We start from the raw sequence: 16,749 nt of genomic DNA, 5'->3' as shown, positions 1-16,749 counted from the left end.
GAAGAAACAATGTATTCCAAGATGAAGTCCTGATGAGGGGTCTTGACCCCAATGTGTAAAAATTCTTTCCTTTCCCTGAAGCCTTCCCATACACCCCCCACCCCAAACAGGTATTCCTTGGCCCACTGTGTTCCTCCAGCAGTTCCGCCCCCCCCTCCAGATTATAGCATCTACAGAAACTTGTGTTCATGTGTACTACTTGCTCTTGTTCTTCATGGTGAAAGAGATTGCAGATCTGTGTGATGATGTCAGGATAGCCTGGATGAGAAGCTGTTGTGTAGTTAACAGTAGCCACTGTGCTGATTGTGGAGGAATGGCTGATGATGTATTAACTGAGCAGCTGTCTTTACTCTGGAGAATGAGAATATTTGGTGCAGCATTCATCCAGGCATGTAGAAAGTCTCTTGGAAAGCCTTGACTAATTAGAAAAGATCTTTACTGTTTTGAAGTGAATCAATCACCGTGGAATACCTAATCACGAGGAAATCTGCAGATGCTGGAATTTCAAGCAACAAACATAAAAGTTGCTGGTGAACGCAGCAGGCCAGGCAGCATCTCTAGGAAGAGGTACAGTCGACATTTTGGGCCGAGACCCTTTGTCAGGACTAACTGAAAGAAGAGCTCGTAAGGGATTTGAAAGTGGGAGAGGGAGGAGGAGATCCGAAATGATAGGAGAAGACAGGAGGGGGAGGGATGGAGCTAAGAGCTGGACAGGTGTTTGGCAAAAGGGATATGAGAGGATCATGGGACAGGAAGAGCAGGGAGAAAGAAAATGGGGGCGGGGGGGAAAAGCCCAGAGGATGGGCAAGGGGTATAGTGAGAGGGACAGAGGGAGAAAAAGGAGAGAGAGAAAAAGAATGTTATATTCCGTCTGGGTAGCCTCCAACCTGATGGCATGAACATTGACTTCTCAAACTTCCGCTAATGCCCCACCTGCCCCTCGTACCCCATCTGTTCTTTATTTATATTCACACATTCTTTTTCTCTCTCTCCTTTTTCTCCCTCTGTCCCTCTCACTATTCCCCTTGCCCATCCTCTGGGCTCCCCCCCCCTTTTCTTTCTCTCTAGGCCTCCTGTCCCATGATCCTCTCATATCCCTTTTGCCAATCAACTGTCCAGCTCTTGGCTCCATCCCTCCCCCTCCTGTCTTCTATCATTTTGGATCTCCCCCTCCCCCTCCCACTTTCAAATCTCTTACTAGCTCTTCTTTCAGTTAGTCCTGACGAAGGGTCTTGGCCCAAAACGTCGACTGTACCTCTTCCTAGAGCTGCTGCCTAACCTGCTGCATTCACCAGCAACTTTAAATGGAATACCTAATCACTGGCATGCTTTTGGAGATACATGATTAACATGACAGAAGTCCAGTGGAGTGTTTTAATGTTGGAAGTCTTGTCAATGGTAATGTCATTGAATATCAAGGTTAAGTGGTCCGATGCTTGTGTCTTGGGGATGGTCATGCGAATCATGGTACAGGTGGCCATTCTTCCCAACTCAGCCATGCTGGCCAGTTGGCACCCTTTTGTATTAGACCCATCACTAGTTATTGATTCACAGCCCTATATGTTGAAATGATTCACGTGCTCATCTTGACTTATTAAATGTTGTTGGTGACCCAGTATTAACCAGTTTATTGGGTGATGAATTGCTGGTTCTCACCACTATCTGACATAGAATTATAGAGCACAAGAGCACAGATCTAGGCCCTTTAGCCCACCCAGTCTGTGCCAAATGGTTATTTTGCCTAGTCACATCAACTTGCACCTAGAACATAGTCCTCCATCCCTCCCCTGGGTGAAGAAGTCCCCTTCATGTTTGCTCTAAAATTTTCTCCACCTGCATCAAAAATCTATGTCCTAAATTTACCAGCATTTGATGTGGGGAGAAGTTCCCTACAAGTCTGTCTTACCTCTTCTTATGGTTTAATATGTCTTCACTTAACTACCGTTGCTCAGGGAGAACTGGCCTAGCTTCTCCGTGTTCTCCTCGTAACTGAACTACTCCATCTGAGGCAACATCTTGCTGAATCTCCTCTCCAACATTATCTTTCCTATGCATTGGTGATCAAAACCACTTAGAATACTCCAGCTGAGAGCGGACATGCAGGGAATGGAGGAAATGTGGTTGAGATCTCCATGGTGTCTGTGGCTGGCCTCCACCTGTACAACAATGGAAAAAGAAACCTGCTTCAACGGCCTTGGTGCCCCAAGAATGTCAACCCTTTACTGACATTGTAGTAGGTACCATTTAACAATGCAAGAAAAAATTGTATTCAATATGTATTGGACATTTGGAAAGATTAATGGTAGGATATTGAAAGAGGTTATTAGATATGGTAAGGGGGAGGGGCTTCAGATCTTTGTTTTAGCTTTGAATTGACTGGCTTTCCATATCAATTAATGGATGTCTATATGTCTGATTGCCATGTTATCGGTAAATGCTCAAGTGGACTGTGTTTTCTTTGCCCTTGTAGATTACAGAATAGTTACACTGCATCCCAACGAACAAATCAGGAGCTGGAGGACAAACTGCATGCCCTGGTGAGTGACCATATTGGTGCAGTTCCTATTTGAAAGAGAATTGTTTTAATTTTCATAGCTTGCAGTCAATACACAACATTGATTCCACTTCAGAAGGCAGGTTTAACCTTCAGCATGCTTAATGTAAAAGGTAGCATCTTGAGTAATTGTATTCAGAAAACTTGGCACATTGTTTCACTGTATTCATTCCCTCTTTCTCAGTTAGGTTGTATTGATTTATGGTGCCTAGGCCATAATGTTGGTATACTCAAGATCTATCGTGGAAGATGAATAAATGTTTCCAAGTTGAACTCACCTGAAAGGCTCCCTGGATAAATGCATCGTCTTCATAGACTGGTGCAAAACCCTTGCAGTTAACTGCTCAAATTTGTGGAATACACTATGTACTTCATTTTCCACAGCAGGAATATGTGGGGTCCAGGCATAAACTGTGGAAAGAGCATGCAACATCATGAACAATCCACCTCACCATCTTCTCACCCCATCCAGCCCTATCCAGCAATGCCCATTTCCTACAAGAGTATTATCTCAGTTTTCCAGTTGGTCTAAGTGCTCTCCTTCTGTGCTTTAACTGTTCGATAACTCTAAAGTTTTGAGACCTCATTTGTACCCTCTCCAGGAATTTGAATTCTTAAGTGCATTGCACAGAGTTATACTGCATCTGAGGCCAAACAAGCAGTTTAAAAAGGCTGAACATTATATTTTCCTTTGTATTTACTGCACCTGTAAAAACCCAGTATTCTATATGCTTCCTTACCAAACTTACCAACTTGCTTTGCCAATTTAAAAAGAACTGTGAATGTATACCCCAGGTTTTTATGTTCTTGTGAGTGCATATTCTCCTGAGATAGAAAGTGTTATATACAGATAAGCGGACAATATGGCAGTTGGGAAATTTTTATGTGAGATAGGAAAATTTCAGGGCTAGCATATACCTGTTCGAGTAAAGCGCTAAGTTGGTAAGATCAGGAGACCTTGGTTATCGAGAGATATTGAGGGGTCTGGTCAGGAAAAAAGAGGCATGTGTTAGCTTTAGGCAGCTGGGACGAGCGAAGCAAGTTCCTGGAAGCAACTTAAGGGTGTAACAGTCACTTAAGAAAAATAGGGTTAAAAAGGTCATGAGATAAGATGGAGAATTCTGAAAGATGCTCTGTATATTAAGTGTAGTAAGGAAGAAAGTAGGTCCACATAAGGATCAGTGTGATAATCGAAGTGGGAAAGTGGGAGAGAAACTAAATGAATGTTTAGTGTCTGTATTCATCGTGGAAAAGGATGTGGAAGGCACTGAGTTCAGGGAAACAAATACTGATACCCTGGATCATATCAACGTTACAAAGGAGGTGGTGTTCATGGTCTTGACACATGAAGGTGGATAATGTGTTATAGGAAGCAAGGAATGGAATTTTTGGGGGCCTGGTAGAAATTGCCCTATTGTTGTTAACCAAAGTGGGGTATGAGAAGACTGGAGGGTGGTTAATATTGTTACTTAAAGAATGGCAGCAGAGAAAATCCAAGGCAGTACAGGCCAGTGAACCTTACATTAGTGATGGGAATGTTTTTAGAAGGAATGCTGAGAGATAGGATTTACTTGTATTTGGAAATGAGGGACAGATTAGGGATAGTAGGCATGGCTTTGTGTATTGGGAATCGTGTCACAAATTTGGTTGGGTTTTCTGAAGAAACAATCAAGAGGATTGACAAAGCCAGGGCAGGAGGGGTTTTCTACAGACGATTGGCAATATGCTGTATAATAGGTTGCTGCAGAAGGTTTAAATGGACGGAGTTCACAGGGTGATGAAGACAGAATTAGCTATAGCCACATTTAACTTCATGGACTGATGTGTTGAGTACATGAGTTGGGATGTTGTGTTACACCTGTAGAAGATGTTGGTTAGGCCTTACTGCGAGTATTGTGTGCATTTCTGCTTATTGTGCAGACAAGATTCACAAGGGTGTCTCCTGTATTGGAGAGATTGAGTTATAAGAGATTGTATCCGGATCTTTTTCCCCCGTGGGGTGGAGGAATATACTGAGAGGTGACATGATTGAGATATATAAAATTATGAATGACATGGATAGATAGTGTCTATTTCGCATGTTAGGAGTGTTTAAGGTGAGAGCGAGGAGGTTCACAAAGAGATTGAGGTTTACATAAGATCTAAGGGGTGCATATTTAACACACCAGGCTGCCAGAAGAGGTGGTGGAGAACTGGGACAGTAATAACATTTAAGAGACATCTGGAGAGATACTTGAATGAACAGGACTTAGAGGGATCTGGGCAGACAAGTGGATTATGTATAGACAGGCATGATATCACAGTGCTTTTTTCCATACTCTACAACTCTCAAACTCTCCCTTTTGTATTGTGCTTTGTTCCAAAATTGAACATTTCATATCTGTTCAGTTCCATCTGTCAGAGTTCTGCCTATTCAGTTGCCTGTCACTTTCACTCTTGTTATCTTTTCTTAGTTACCCTTTACTGTATTCAGATTGGTTTTCTGTTGTATTGTGTACCTGATGGTTTATCTTACCACCTTTTCTGTTTTATTCTTTGTTTGATAGCACTATAGCTTTGGAAGACCTGGTGTTCCTCCTTTTGGAAAGAAGCTTGCTTTACATCTTTTTGTCCTGCCTGTTCCTCCTCCAGACACCAAAATCAACCCTCTCCCAGTTAGATGTTTTTGCCTTTGATTTTTTTAATTCTAGAAATATTAATCACTATTACTCCAAGTCCTCCACTGAAACAAACAACCCCAACTCCATTTCCCAGAACTATACAACATTAATCAAATTTTTGAAGTATAATCACACAAAAGTTGTTGGATAATGATGCAATTTGTTTCAGTGAGGTTCAATGAAGGAAAATTATTGATGAGGTCACCTGGGATAGATCCCATGTGTTTTTATGTAGTGCTGTGTGTGTGGGGTCTTTAACATATAACCATATAACAATTACAGCACGGAAACAGGCCATCTCGGCCCTTCTAGTCTGTGCAGAACTCTTATCCTCACCTAGTCCCACCAACCTGCACTCAGCCCATAACTCTCCATTCCTTTCCTGTCCATATATCTATCCAATTTAACTTTAAATGACAACATCGAACCTGCCTCAACCACTTCTGCTGGAAGCTCATTCCACACAGCTACCACTCTCTGAGTAAAGAGGTTCCCCCTCATGTTACCCCTAAGCTTTTGCCCTTTAACATGGATTTGAGAGCGTACACTTTAGTATTTCATGCAAAATGTCACCCTGCTTTAAAGGCTCAAATGTGTGTTTGGACTTGAATACACAACTCTGACTTATGAAAGCAATACAAAGATAAAAATTTCAGCTGTGATCTTATTAATTGGCAGAACAGCCATGAGAACTGAGTAGCCTACCCTGATTCTGTTTTCTCTGTTCATAAAAGTGATGCTCACTGTGCACAGTTGACATTTGAAAGAACATGCATACTTTAGACTTTAAGTGTGAAGTGGAAAGATTTAAAGAGGTTATAGTGGGTTCTTGGAGTCCTTTGCTAGAAACCTGAATGGCCGGTGTCATACTGTTTTTAGATGAGTAATGCAATGTATGTGAGGAATAATGTAACAATACCGAGTCTTTTTGCACAGTAGGAGCTCAGAGCCAGTGCGTTATTCTAAAATGTCATCCACTCATGAGAAGAGTTTTCTAAATTGCTTTAGTGAAGTTGGAAAGTTATTTCTCCATAGATTTATGTATCTCACTGTAGCATTAGAGGAAACAAACAATGTAACTATATACCTAGTGCTAAGATAGACATTTTTATGGTACTTAATGTCCTGTAATGGCACACTCATTACTTATAGTGGGCCAAGTGCTCGGGGTTGTTTGCTGAAAATCTCTTAACAGCTTCACCTCTGCAAGTAATTATGCTTCCCAAGGTGGTATCTCCTGCTCAGGACAACCTGGGTTGATCAACCACTCAGGTGCTGGCAGAAACTAAAACAACCACTGATATCGTGATCATCTTCAAACCGATGGTTAGATGTTGGCCAGAGTGCACGTGGTTTAATATACCCCAGTTCAATAAAATCTTACTATTGACACCAAACAGAAGTTTATTTGTCCAGGTGAAACACACAGAGAGTTAAATTTGAATTGAAGGTATTGACCACTCATTACTGAAGACTGATGAACTCAGTTGTAATTATTTCTTCCTCCATTCCCAGGAACTGCTTTTACTGACCTGCTTTCATGTCTATTTCAACTGCTAGGGTGGACTGCAGTGAAAATACAGAACAAAGTTGTTTACTGGTACCAGTTGACCATTAGTACATTTGCACAGTAACTTCATTTTTCATTTGCTAAATCACTCATGTGTGTTCTCTTTCTCTCCTCATGCTGCCTCTGGTGCCCCGGTGTGTGTCAGGCCTCTATCTGCCAAAGCTGGATCTCTGCAGTTGCGTCTTTCTTTTCACCATATTTCTAATTTATAACTATTGATAGAGATGTCAGGATACCATGCAATACCTATAATTTCTAATTTGTGTCACAGATATCATTAATACTCTTTAATTGATCAGTTCCATGTTTTATAGTCCCAATGCATCATGGGCTGGAGGATTCCAACCTTCTTTCCAGGACAGCTTCAGTAGGGTGGGGAGGTGGGTAATGGGAGGGAAGGATAGGTTGTACAATTGCTCCATTCCTGACCAATGTGTGGCATATTCAGTATTGTGCAAAAGTCTTAGGTACATATACAGTATATAGCTAGGGTGCCTAAGACTCTTGCACAGTAGTGTATTTATCAACATGGAGTGGACAGTGAGTTTGTAAATCTGGTGGAAGCAAAGGATGTTGGGAATGGCTCGGGTGGAGCGCTGTGGGAGGGGTGTGGGACAGGTGGCAGAGGAGGAATGCCAGGGGCAGGGAGTGGTGTGGGTACATACACACCTGGCCCTGAGACACTAGGCAAGGTGGTTTGATTCCAAAAAATTGGTTTATTGATCATTTCAGAATGTTCCTCTGGTGCTTCCCACTCTCTCCCCTCTCCCTTCCACTTTTCCCAACCATGATTCCCCTCTCCCTGCCCCTTCCCACTCTCAGTCCACAGTGGAGACCCACATCAGAATCAGGTTTATCATCAGTCATATATGTCATTAAGTTTGTTGTTTTTGTAATGTAGCAGCAGTACAGTGCAATACATAAAATTACAACAGCACTGTGCAAAAGTCTTTGGCACCCTGGCAAAATATATGCACCTTATGCACCTAAGACTTTTGCATGGTACTGTATCAGCTGCATATAGGATTTGATGTGGTTGTCATGGCCTCAGAACAATAATCTCACTGCAAATGCTAGAAATCTGAAATAAAAATAGAAAATTCTGTGAACACTCAGCAGGTCATTAAGCATCTATGCTCATTGAATAGTTCAGCTTGAAGATTTCAAAATAGTTACTGCTTTTTCTTGCACAGATGCTTCTTGACCTATTGGGGTTTTCTGGTTTTATTTTACAAACTATCCCACTCATGCTTTCCTGGAGGCAAGAAAAGTTTTGTAAGTGGTGTTTCCAGGAAGTAATGAGATGGTATTTAAAGAAATGGTCATTCTTAGTGTTAACGTATGACAAAAAGAACAAGGTTAAACTTTGAATATGAGCCAAAGATAACCAATTCCAGTTTGTACAGAGTGAAGAACAATTGCTAATTAGTCAGGAAGAAAAAGTTTGGTATTTTATCACCAAATGTCGCCTGTGTAGAAATCTTTGTCATAATTGGCAGTAGTAAAGTCGAGGTGAACCTTTATAGATAATTATATGCCTGATAAGAGTGGCATCATATAGTAAAATGTTGATTAACATTATTCTCAGACATCTTTTCATGAAATGCTTTTAACGAACAATGGATGTCCTGACATCCCAAGCTGTTAGCTCCATATATATAAATTATATGGAGATAGTTAGTGGTGAGTCACTCATTTCATTTGTAGTCTCTGTCCATTTATTAAGCAATGTCTGACATTAATATGAGAGCGACAATTGGGGAATAGATTTTATTTGTGTTAAGATCTTGAACCACGACAAAGTAATTGTTGGTTTGTTTCAGTCTTGTTGTCTCTCTTGCTCCCTTTCATCCGTCACCTTCTCTAGCCTTTCTCTGAGTTCTCCTTTAAATTTGCCTCCTTCTTACTGCCTGCTTAGTGATGTTATCATGTTTAAAACGCAAGGTTATTGGTGACGTATGTCAGAGTTAAACTACCAGGGACGAACTAACAATTCAGCAATAGAAGTTCAAATTCCAGCAGTGTAGTTGTGGAATTTAAATTCAGTTAAATCGGCAATTAATAGAAAAACAGGTGATCATTAATAAAAAAAAAAAACTGGTGTATATGATTCTGTAAAAATGTATTAATATCCTTGATGAAAATTCATTTTGGGGATTTGGGTATCTTTGGCAGGGTCAAAACATTCATTGACGGTCCTTAATTACCTTGACCCACAACAGTTGCTGTAAAGGTACTTTCATATTTGTTGTTAGGCAAGGTTTCTAGGATTTAGACCCAGTGGTGAAAAAGAACTGACAGTATTCTAAGTGAGAACAATACTAGAATGGCTTTGCTTGACGCACTTTTGACCACAGATGATCTTGAATTTGTCATCCTTACCAAGTCTCGCCTTTCTCTGGATCTAGTCTTGCAACAAACTGGTTTATTCTTAATCTCTCTGAAGGGCACAGCAAACCACTCTATTGCTTCTTAAATACTTTATTAAAACAAAAAAAAGGATAAAATTGGCTGAAACATCTACATCTACTATCAATCAAGGTTCTGAATTCAGCCACAGCAAACTCATTCCTAGCCCAGGTAAAGTCCTTCTCACAAACATCTGTTAGTTTGTCCCTGAACTGGGAGAGTTAACAAGCAAAAACTGATGCAGTTGTAATCATAGGAAACAACTGTGAGTGGGTCCTGTCTCATCGGTTGGATACACTCTTCAGGCGAGTTCATAAGAAAGAAGGGGGTAGTACTGGATATCCTAAACACTGAATTCAGAACCCAGGAGGTCTGATGGCATCTGGTCAGACAGGGAAAAAATTACCACTTGCTTTAGTCCCCTTTCTGATTGCAGGACCAAGTATGTGAATGTTGAAGACGAGGCAGAAATATGCAGCTTCCCTCCATTTTGAACCAACTTGGAAGAAGCACAAAATTGGCAAGGCACATGCTCAGGGCTTCAAAGTAAATGCAGTGATAGCTGAGTAATTAAAACTGTTAGTGGCAGGTAGAGAGTGAAATGACTTGATGTTCTCAGCAGATTAACCATTGCAGGTGCAATAGAAAGGATCTAGCAAGTGTGGGTTCAGAAAGGGTCTGGTAAGTCTGGATTGGGATAGGTTGTTTACTGGCAAAGGTGTACTTGCTAAAGGGGAGCCCTTCAAAAGTTAAGTTTTGAGAGTACAGAACTTGTATGTTTCTGTCAGAATAAAAGGCAAGGATAACATCTTTATGGAATATTGAGGCCCTGGTTAAGGTATAGGCAGGCAGATACAAATGACATACTTGACGAGTATAAGAAATGTAAGAGAACACTTGAGGAAATCAGGAGGGCTAAAAGAAAATATGAGATTGCTCTAGCAGACAAGGTGATGGAGAATCTTAAAGGCTTCTACAAATATATTAAGAGCAAAAGGATTTCAAGTGCCAAAATTGGTACTCTGGAAAATCAGAGTGGTAATCTATGCATGGAGCCAAAAGAGATGGGAAAATTTTAATGGACTTTGTGCATCCGTATTTGCTCAGGAGATGAACACAGAGTCTGTAGTTGTGAGAAAATGCAGAGTGAGGTCGTAGAGTGGTGCTAGAAAGTTTGTGAATCTTGTAGAATTTTCTCTATTTCTGCTAACGTGATCAGATCTTCATGCAAGTCCTAAAACTAGATAAAGAGAACTCAATTAAATAACACAAAAAATATATACTTATCCATCTATTGTGAAAAATGATTCAATATTATATGTATTTGTTGGAAAAACTGTGTGAGCCTTTGCTTACAGTAACATGGTGTGACCCCTTTGAACAGCAATAACTTCCAGCTTCTTTCGGTTAAAACTTGTGGGGGGTTTTTTTTGAGTAAACATAGTATAGATCAGGTAGTAGGCAATATACCTTCTTTTTATAAGTACAGCTCTGTGGTGATATAAGTTCTGATTAACTTTTCTATATATCATAATGGTTGGCTTGGAGTTGGGTAGTGGGAGAGTGGGGTGGTAACTAACTTTATACGATTCTACTATGGGTGCTTTTCTTTTACTGTTATGAACTGTACATTTGATATGTTTGTTTTGCACTGTGTAAACCTTTTTACTGCTTTTTTTGTTGTTGCATTGTAGAAACTTAGAAAAAAATTTAAAAAAAAGAAAAGCAATAACTTCAACCAAAAGTTTTGGGTAACTGTTGATCAGTCCTGCACATCGGCTTGGAGGAATTTAGGCTATTCCTATTTACAAAACTGCTTCAACTCTGGGATGTTGGTGGGCTTCCTTGCACGAACTGTTTGCTGCGGGTCCTTTCACTAAATTTCCGTAGGATTAAGGTCAGGACGTTGACTACAGCCGTTAAAACATGATTTTTCTTCTTTTTAAACCATTCTGTTGTTGATTTACTTTTGTCTTTTGGATCATTGTCTTGTTGCATTATCCAACTATTAAGCTTCAGGTGATGCACTGCTACCCTGATATTATCCTGTAAAATATTTCGATGCAATTTTGAACTAATTGTTCATTCAACCAATGCAAGCTGTCCAGGCCCTGAGACAGCAAAGCAGCCCCAAATCATGATGCTCCTTCCACCATGCTTCACAGTTGGGATGAGGTTTTGGTGTTGGTGTGTGGTGCCATTTTCCCTCCAATCACAGCAATGTGTATTTCTGCCATGAAGTTAAACTTTTGTTTCATCTGTCCACAAAATGTTGTGCCAGAAGCATTGTAGAACCTTTGCAAACTTGAGATGTGCAGCAATATTTTTGTTGGAAAGCGGTGGTTTCCTCTTTGGTGTCCTTCCATGAACACCATTCTTGTTCTGTGTTTTTCTTATCGTTGACACATGAACAGAGATTTTAGCAAGTTTGAGTGATTTCTGCAGGTCTTTTGCTGTTACCCTTGGGTTCTTTTTCATCTTTGCAGAATGCCCATTCGTAGGGAGAGTAGCAACAGTATTGAGTTTCCTCCATTTGTAGACAATTTGTAGTCCTAAAACTTGTTTTTGTGTTATTTATTTAATTGGGTTCTTTTTATCTAGTTTTAGGACTTGCACGAAGATCTGATCACATTTTAAGTCATATTTATGCAGAAATGGAGAACTCTGCAGTGTTCACAAATGTTGTAGCAGCACTGTAAATTGTATACAGATTACAGGGGAGGAGGCGTTTGCTGTCTTGAGGCAAATTAGTGCAGATAATTTCCCAGGGCCTGACAAGGTATTCCCCCAAACACTGTGGGAAGCTAATGCAAAAATTTCAGGAGCACTTGCAGAGATTTTTCTTTTAAAAAATTCCTAAACGGGTGAGCTGCCGGAGGATTGGAGGATTGCTAATGTGGTCTTGTTCTTTAGGAAAGGCTCTAAGAATAAACCAGGAAATTATAGGCTGTTGTGGGAAAGTTATTGGAGGGTATCCTAAGGGACCAGATATATAAGGATTTGGATAGATGGGGACTGATAAAGGATAGTCAACATGGCTTTGTGCATGGTAAGTCATGTGTAACCTATTTTATAAAATTTTTCGAGAAAGTTACCAGGAAAGTTGATGATGTCAAGGCAGTGGATGTTGTCTATATGAACTTTAGCAAGGCCTTTGACAAGATCTCATATGGGAGGTTGGTCAAGAAGATTCTGTTGCTTGGCATTCAAGATAAAGTAGAAAATTGGATTAGACATTGGGTTCATGGAAGAAGCTGGAGTGTGATTGTAGATGGCTGCCTCTCTGACAGAAGGCCTTTGACTAGTAGTGTGCTACAGGGATTGGTGCTGGGTCCAGCGTTGTTTGTCATCTACATCAATGATCTGGATGATAATGTGGTAAACTGGATCAACAGATTTGTGGACAATATAGAGATTGGAGGTGTGGTGGACAGTGAGGAAGGCTGTCAAAGCTTGCAGCGGAATTTGCACCAGCTGGAAAAATGGCAGATGAAATTTAGTGCAGACAAGTGTGAAGCATTTTAGGAGAACCAACTAGTGTACGTATTACATGGTGAGCAGAGAGCACTGGGGAGTGTGGTAGAATAGTGGGATCTGGGAATACAGATCCATTGTTCCTTGGAAGTAGTGTCATAAAGGAAGCTTTTGCCACATTGGCCTTCGTAAACAGGAGTTACATCTTGTGTGCAGTTTTGGTCATCTACCTACAGAAGAGATGTAAAGAGATTGAAAAAGTGGAGAGAAATTTTACAAGGATGTTGTTGGAACTTGAGGACCTGAGTTTTAAGGAAAGGTTGAATATGTTAGAACTTCAATCCCTGGAAAGTAGAAGATTGAGGGGATACTTGATTGAGGTATACAAAATAATGAGGTGTATAGATAGGGTAAATGCAAGGTTGAAAGGTGAAATTTTAAGGGGAAGATGAAGGGAAACTTCATCACTCAGAGGGTGGTGAAAGTGTGGAACAAGCTGGAAGCACAAGTGGTGAATGTGGGGTCGATTTCAACATTTGAGAGAAATTTGGATAGGTACATTGATGAGGGGGGTGTGGAGGGCTATGGTCTGGGTGCAGTTTGATAGAACTTGGCAGATTAATGATTCACAGAGACTAGATGAGCCAAAGGGTCTGTTTCTGTATTGTAATGTTCTATGACTCTAATAAGCCATGACTGTATTGGTAGAATTGACCACCCGAGTCCATCTTCAGGATTGCACTATAGTTTGTCTGAGTGGAACAGATTAAATATCCATGAGCTTTTGTGGAACATCAATAACAATGGAAATGTATACCTTCAGAGTTTGTTGCCTGAAGGCTCAGCACTTGCCCTCACTCTGCAATTATATCCAAACCGGGGATCAACCTGGTGAAAGGTGATGAAACAAGGCTCAGACAGCAGATGTACAGTACTTAAAAATGAGATGTTGATTTGCTGAAACTGCAACACAAGACTTGTATGCTTGTAAAAGATGCTGAAAATAATGTGCATTAGATCAGGTGAAGCAAACAAGCTCTCAATCAAGATGAGATTAAGGTTCTGATATCTAGCCATTGCTGCTAACAAATGTGGTACATAGCTCAACTTGGAAAGAAGACAGTTCAACATTATCCCCATCCTGAATGATGGTGAGAATAATGAAGACAAGACTGAAGAATTCACAATCCTTTTTAAACTGGGTGCTGTTTAGATGATACATCACCACCTTCATCCACATCTCCCATTTTCATCAACTTGACTCCATGTGATACTGATGAATTGCTATTTACAGATTGACTATATGGAATCAGACCACCTGAGAATGTGCTGAAGCCTCATGTTCCCAAACTAGCCATCTCTTTATCCAGCTGTTCCAGCAGAGTTAAAACTTGTATCTACCTGACACTGTGGAAAATACCCCAATATGTTCTCTCAATAAAAGTACAAATCAAATTCAGCTATTATGCTCATTCGTCAGCAAGCATATGGAAGTTGTAGTTTGTAGTTCTATCAAGTGGCATTTCACAATAACCTGATCACTGATGTTCAGTTTGGATTTTGTCAGGACCATTCAGTGCCAAAACTCATCATAGCCTTAGTTCAAAAGTTGAATTCCACATGTGATGTGAAAGATGTCATTTGATGGACCCTTGTATCAAAGGACCCAGGTAAAACTGATCAGCTTTGGAGGCATCTTCACTGAAAGCATGGTGGTTGTAGACGTTCGTCCTCATTTGTCCTAGTCCCAGGCCATCTATGTAGGAATACCACGAAGCAGATTCCTAGGCTGAGCTATCTTCTGTTCTTTTATCAATGACCTTTCTTCCATCATACAGAGCAGGAATATTTGCTGATTACAGTATGTTCAATCCCATTTCCAGCTCCTCCGCAAAAAAGCAGTTCATGTCCGTGTGAAGTGAGATTTGGACAACATTCATGTGTGGGCTTATAAGTGGCAAGGACACTTACGCCATAAAAGTACCAGGCAGTGACTATCTCTAATAAGTGAATCTAAATACCCACTGTTGAAATTTGATATAAAAATAGAAATTCCTGAAAATACTCAGCAGGGATGGCAGCAACTGTAGATAAGAGAAATTAAGGTGAATTTTAAATTAGATTGCTGAGCCCTTCTACCATCAACATCCTAGGGTCATGATTAATTAGAATTTCAAAATGACCAGCCATGTACATTCAGTAGCTACTTTATTTGGTGCCGGGGTGGAACCTGGTGTGGTCTTTTGCCGTGTCCACTTCAAGGTTTTACATGTGCATTCAGAGATGCTCTTCTATGCATCACTGTTGTAATGTGTGGAATATTTGAATTACAGTCACCTTCCTGTCAGCTTGAACTAGTCTAACCATTCTCCTCCCTCATTTAGAAAGCATTTTCATTCATAGGTCTGCTGCTTGCTGGCTGTTGTTTATTTTTGCACCATTTTCTGTAAACTGTAGAGGCAGTTGTTTGTTAAAATGCCAGGAAAATCAGCAGCTTCTCAGATTCTGAAACTGCCCCATCTGGCACCAACAATCATTCCACAGTCAGTCAGATCACATTTCTTCCCCATTCCGATGTTTGGTCTGAACAACTGAGCCTCTTGACCAAGTCTGTATGCTTTTATGCATTAAGTTGCTGCCACGTGATTGGCCGATTAGATAATTGCATTAACGAGCAGGTATACTTAATAAAGTAGCCACTGAGTGTAAATTCTGTGGCTATGAGAGAACATTAGTAGTAACTGTTGTGGGACTTGCCTTTGACTCTCTGAGACAGAGAGCCTTTTTGCCATCTATAAAGTAGAAATTGGAATTGAGATAGAATACACTTCCACCTACATGAGCGCAACTTCAGCAATGCTGAACAAACCAGACCACCTTATACCTCATTTACCACATAAAACCCCTGTTACCTCTACCATCACCATGGTTGCAGTGTGTGCCATCAACAGAATACACTTAAGTTACAACTAGACTACTCCAGTAGTCTCTCCTTAAACCTGTGACCTCTGCCTCCAAGAAGACAGGCAGGAGATGAATAGCAACACATGTTCCCCACAACTTGGAAATATATTGCCAGACTTCCTTTATCATTGATCCATATACTGGAACTCCCTGTTCAACTCTCAGAAGAACAGTGCAATTTAGGAAGATGGCTTGCCTACATCTTCTCAAGGACAGTGAGGGATGGGCAATAACTACAAATGTTTGTACTACACTTGCCTGTGATGAAAAGTGATGAAAGAAAATTCCATCCTGACACTATCCATAGAGTAAGGAAACAGGCTCTCCAGTACACTGTCCTAACTGACTACCAAGCATCCATTTGTTAATCTAGTGCTTATCCCATTTTATTTTCTCTACATTCTCTTCAATTCTCCCTAGACGTTACCACTTGCCTACGCACTAGGGGTAATTTTCTGTAGCTAGTTAAACTACCAGAATGTGGGAGGAAATTAGGAAAATACAGAGGAAACCCACATAATCTTAAGGTGAATGCATAAAATCCACAGAGATGGCATCAGAGGTCATTGGGCCTTGGTTGTCCAAGCTGTGTTGCAGCAGCTCTATCTGCTGCACCAGTGTGCTGTCCACTCCCTTATTCTCCCATGCTTCCTCTCACGTTTCCTGTTTGCTTGAGTCTGTTTGAAATTTGCTAGAGTCTTTTCAAATTTATAATGAAATATAGCCACTGTGCGCTTCCTTTATAATTGCATCAATATGTTGAAGTTCTAGAGATTTCTGCAGGTCTTTTGTTGCTACCCTTGGGTTCTTTTTCACCTCCTTTAGCATTGCACGTTGTGCTCTTGTTGTGATCTTTGCAGGATGCCCACTCCTAGGGAGTGTAGCAACAGTACTGAATTTCCTCCATTTGCAGACAATTTCTCTTACTGTGGACTGATGAACACTCAGGCCTTTAGAAATGTCTTTTGGTAGCCTTTTTCAGTTTCATGCATCTCTTCAATTTTTCTAAGTTCCTCTGGTAGTTGTTTTGATCAAGGCACGGCACACAGATTTTTCTTGAGAAGTGTAGGCTCTGTCAGTGTCTTCATGCTCTTGTACCACCTCCTTTTTAGTAGCAA

The 16,749-nt window shown here is 40.6% G+C and overlaps 1 protein-coding gene across 3 annotated transcripts in view; it reads left to right on the top strand.

The window, feature by feature from the left end:
* tjap1 (tight junction associated protein 1 (peripheral)) overlaps nucleotides 1-16,749 on the top strand; it is a 182,766-nt gene that overhangs the window by 121,745 nt on the left and 44,272 nt on the right. For all 3 annotated transcript variants that reach the window (XM_072248681.1, XM_072248662.1, XM_072248671.1), the window contains one exon: nucleotides 2,471-2,537. In XM_072248681.1, the coding sequence (XP_072104782.1) occupies nucleotides 2,471-2,537 (67 nt within the window). The remainder of the gene's footprint in view (nucleotides 1-2,470; nucleotides 2,538-16,749) is intronic.

Source organism: Mobula birostris, chromosome 2 (genome assembly GCF_030028105.1).
Source record: "Mobula birostris isolate sMobBir1 chromosome 2, sMobBir1.hap1, whole genome shotgun sequence".
Taxonomy (NCBI): domain Eukaryota; kingdom Metazoa; phylum Chordata; class Chondrichthyes; order Myliobatiformes; family Myliobatidae; genus Mobula; species Mobula birostris.
Note: the sequence above shows the minus strand (reverse complement) of the source record. Positions and strands in the feature narration are given on the sequence as shown.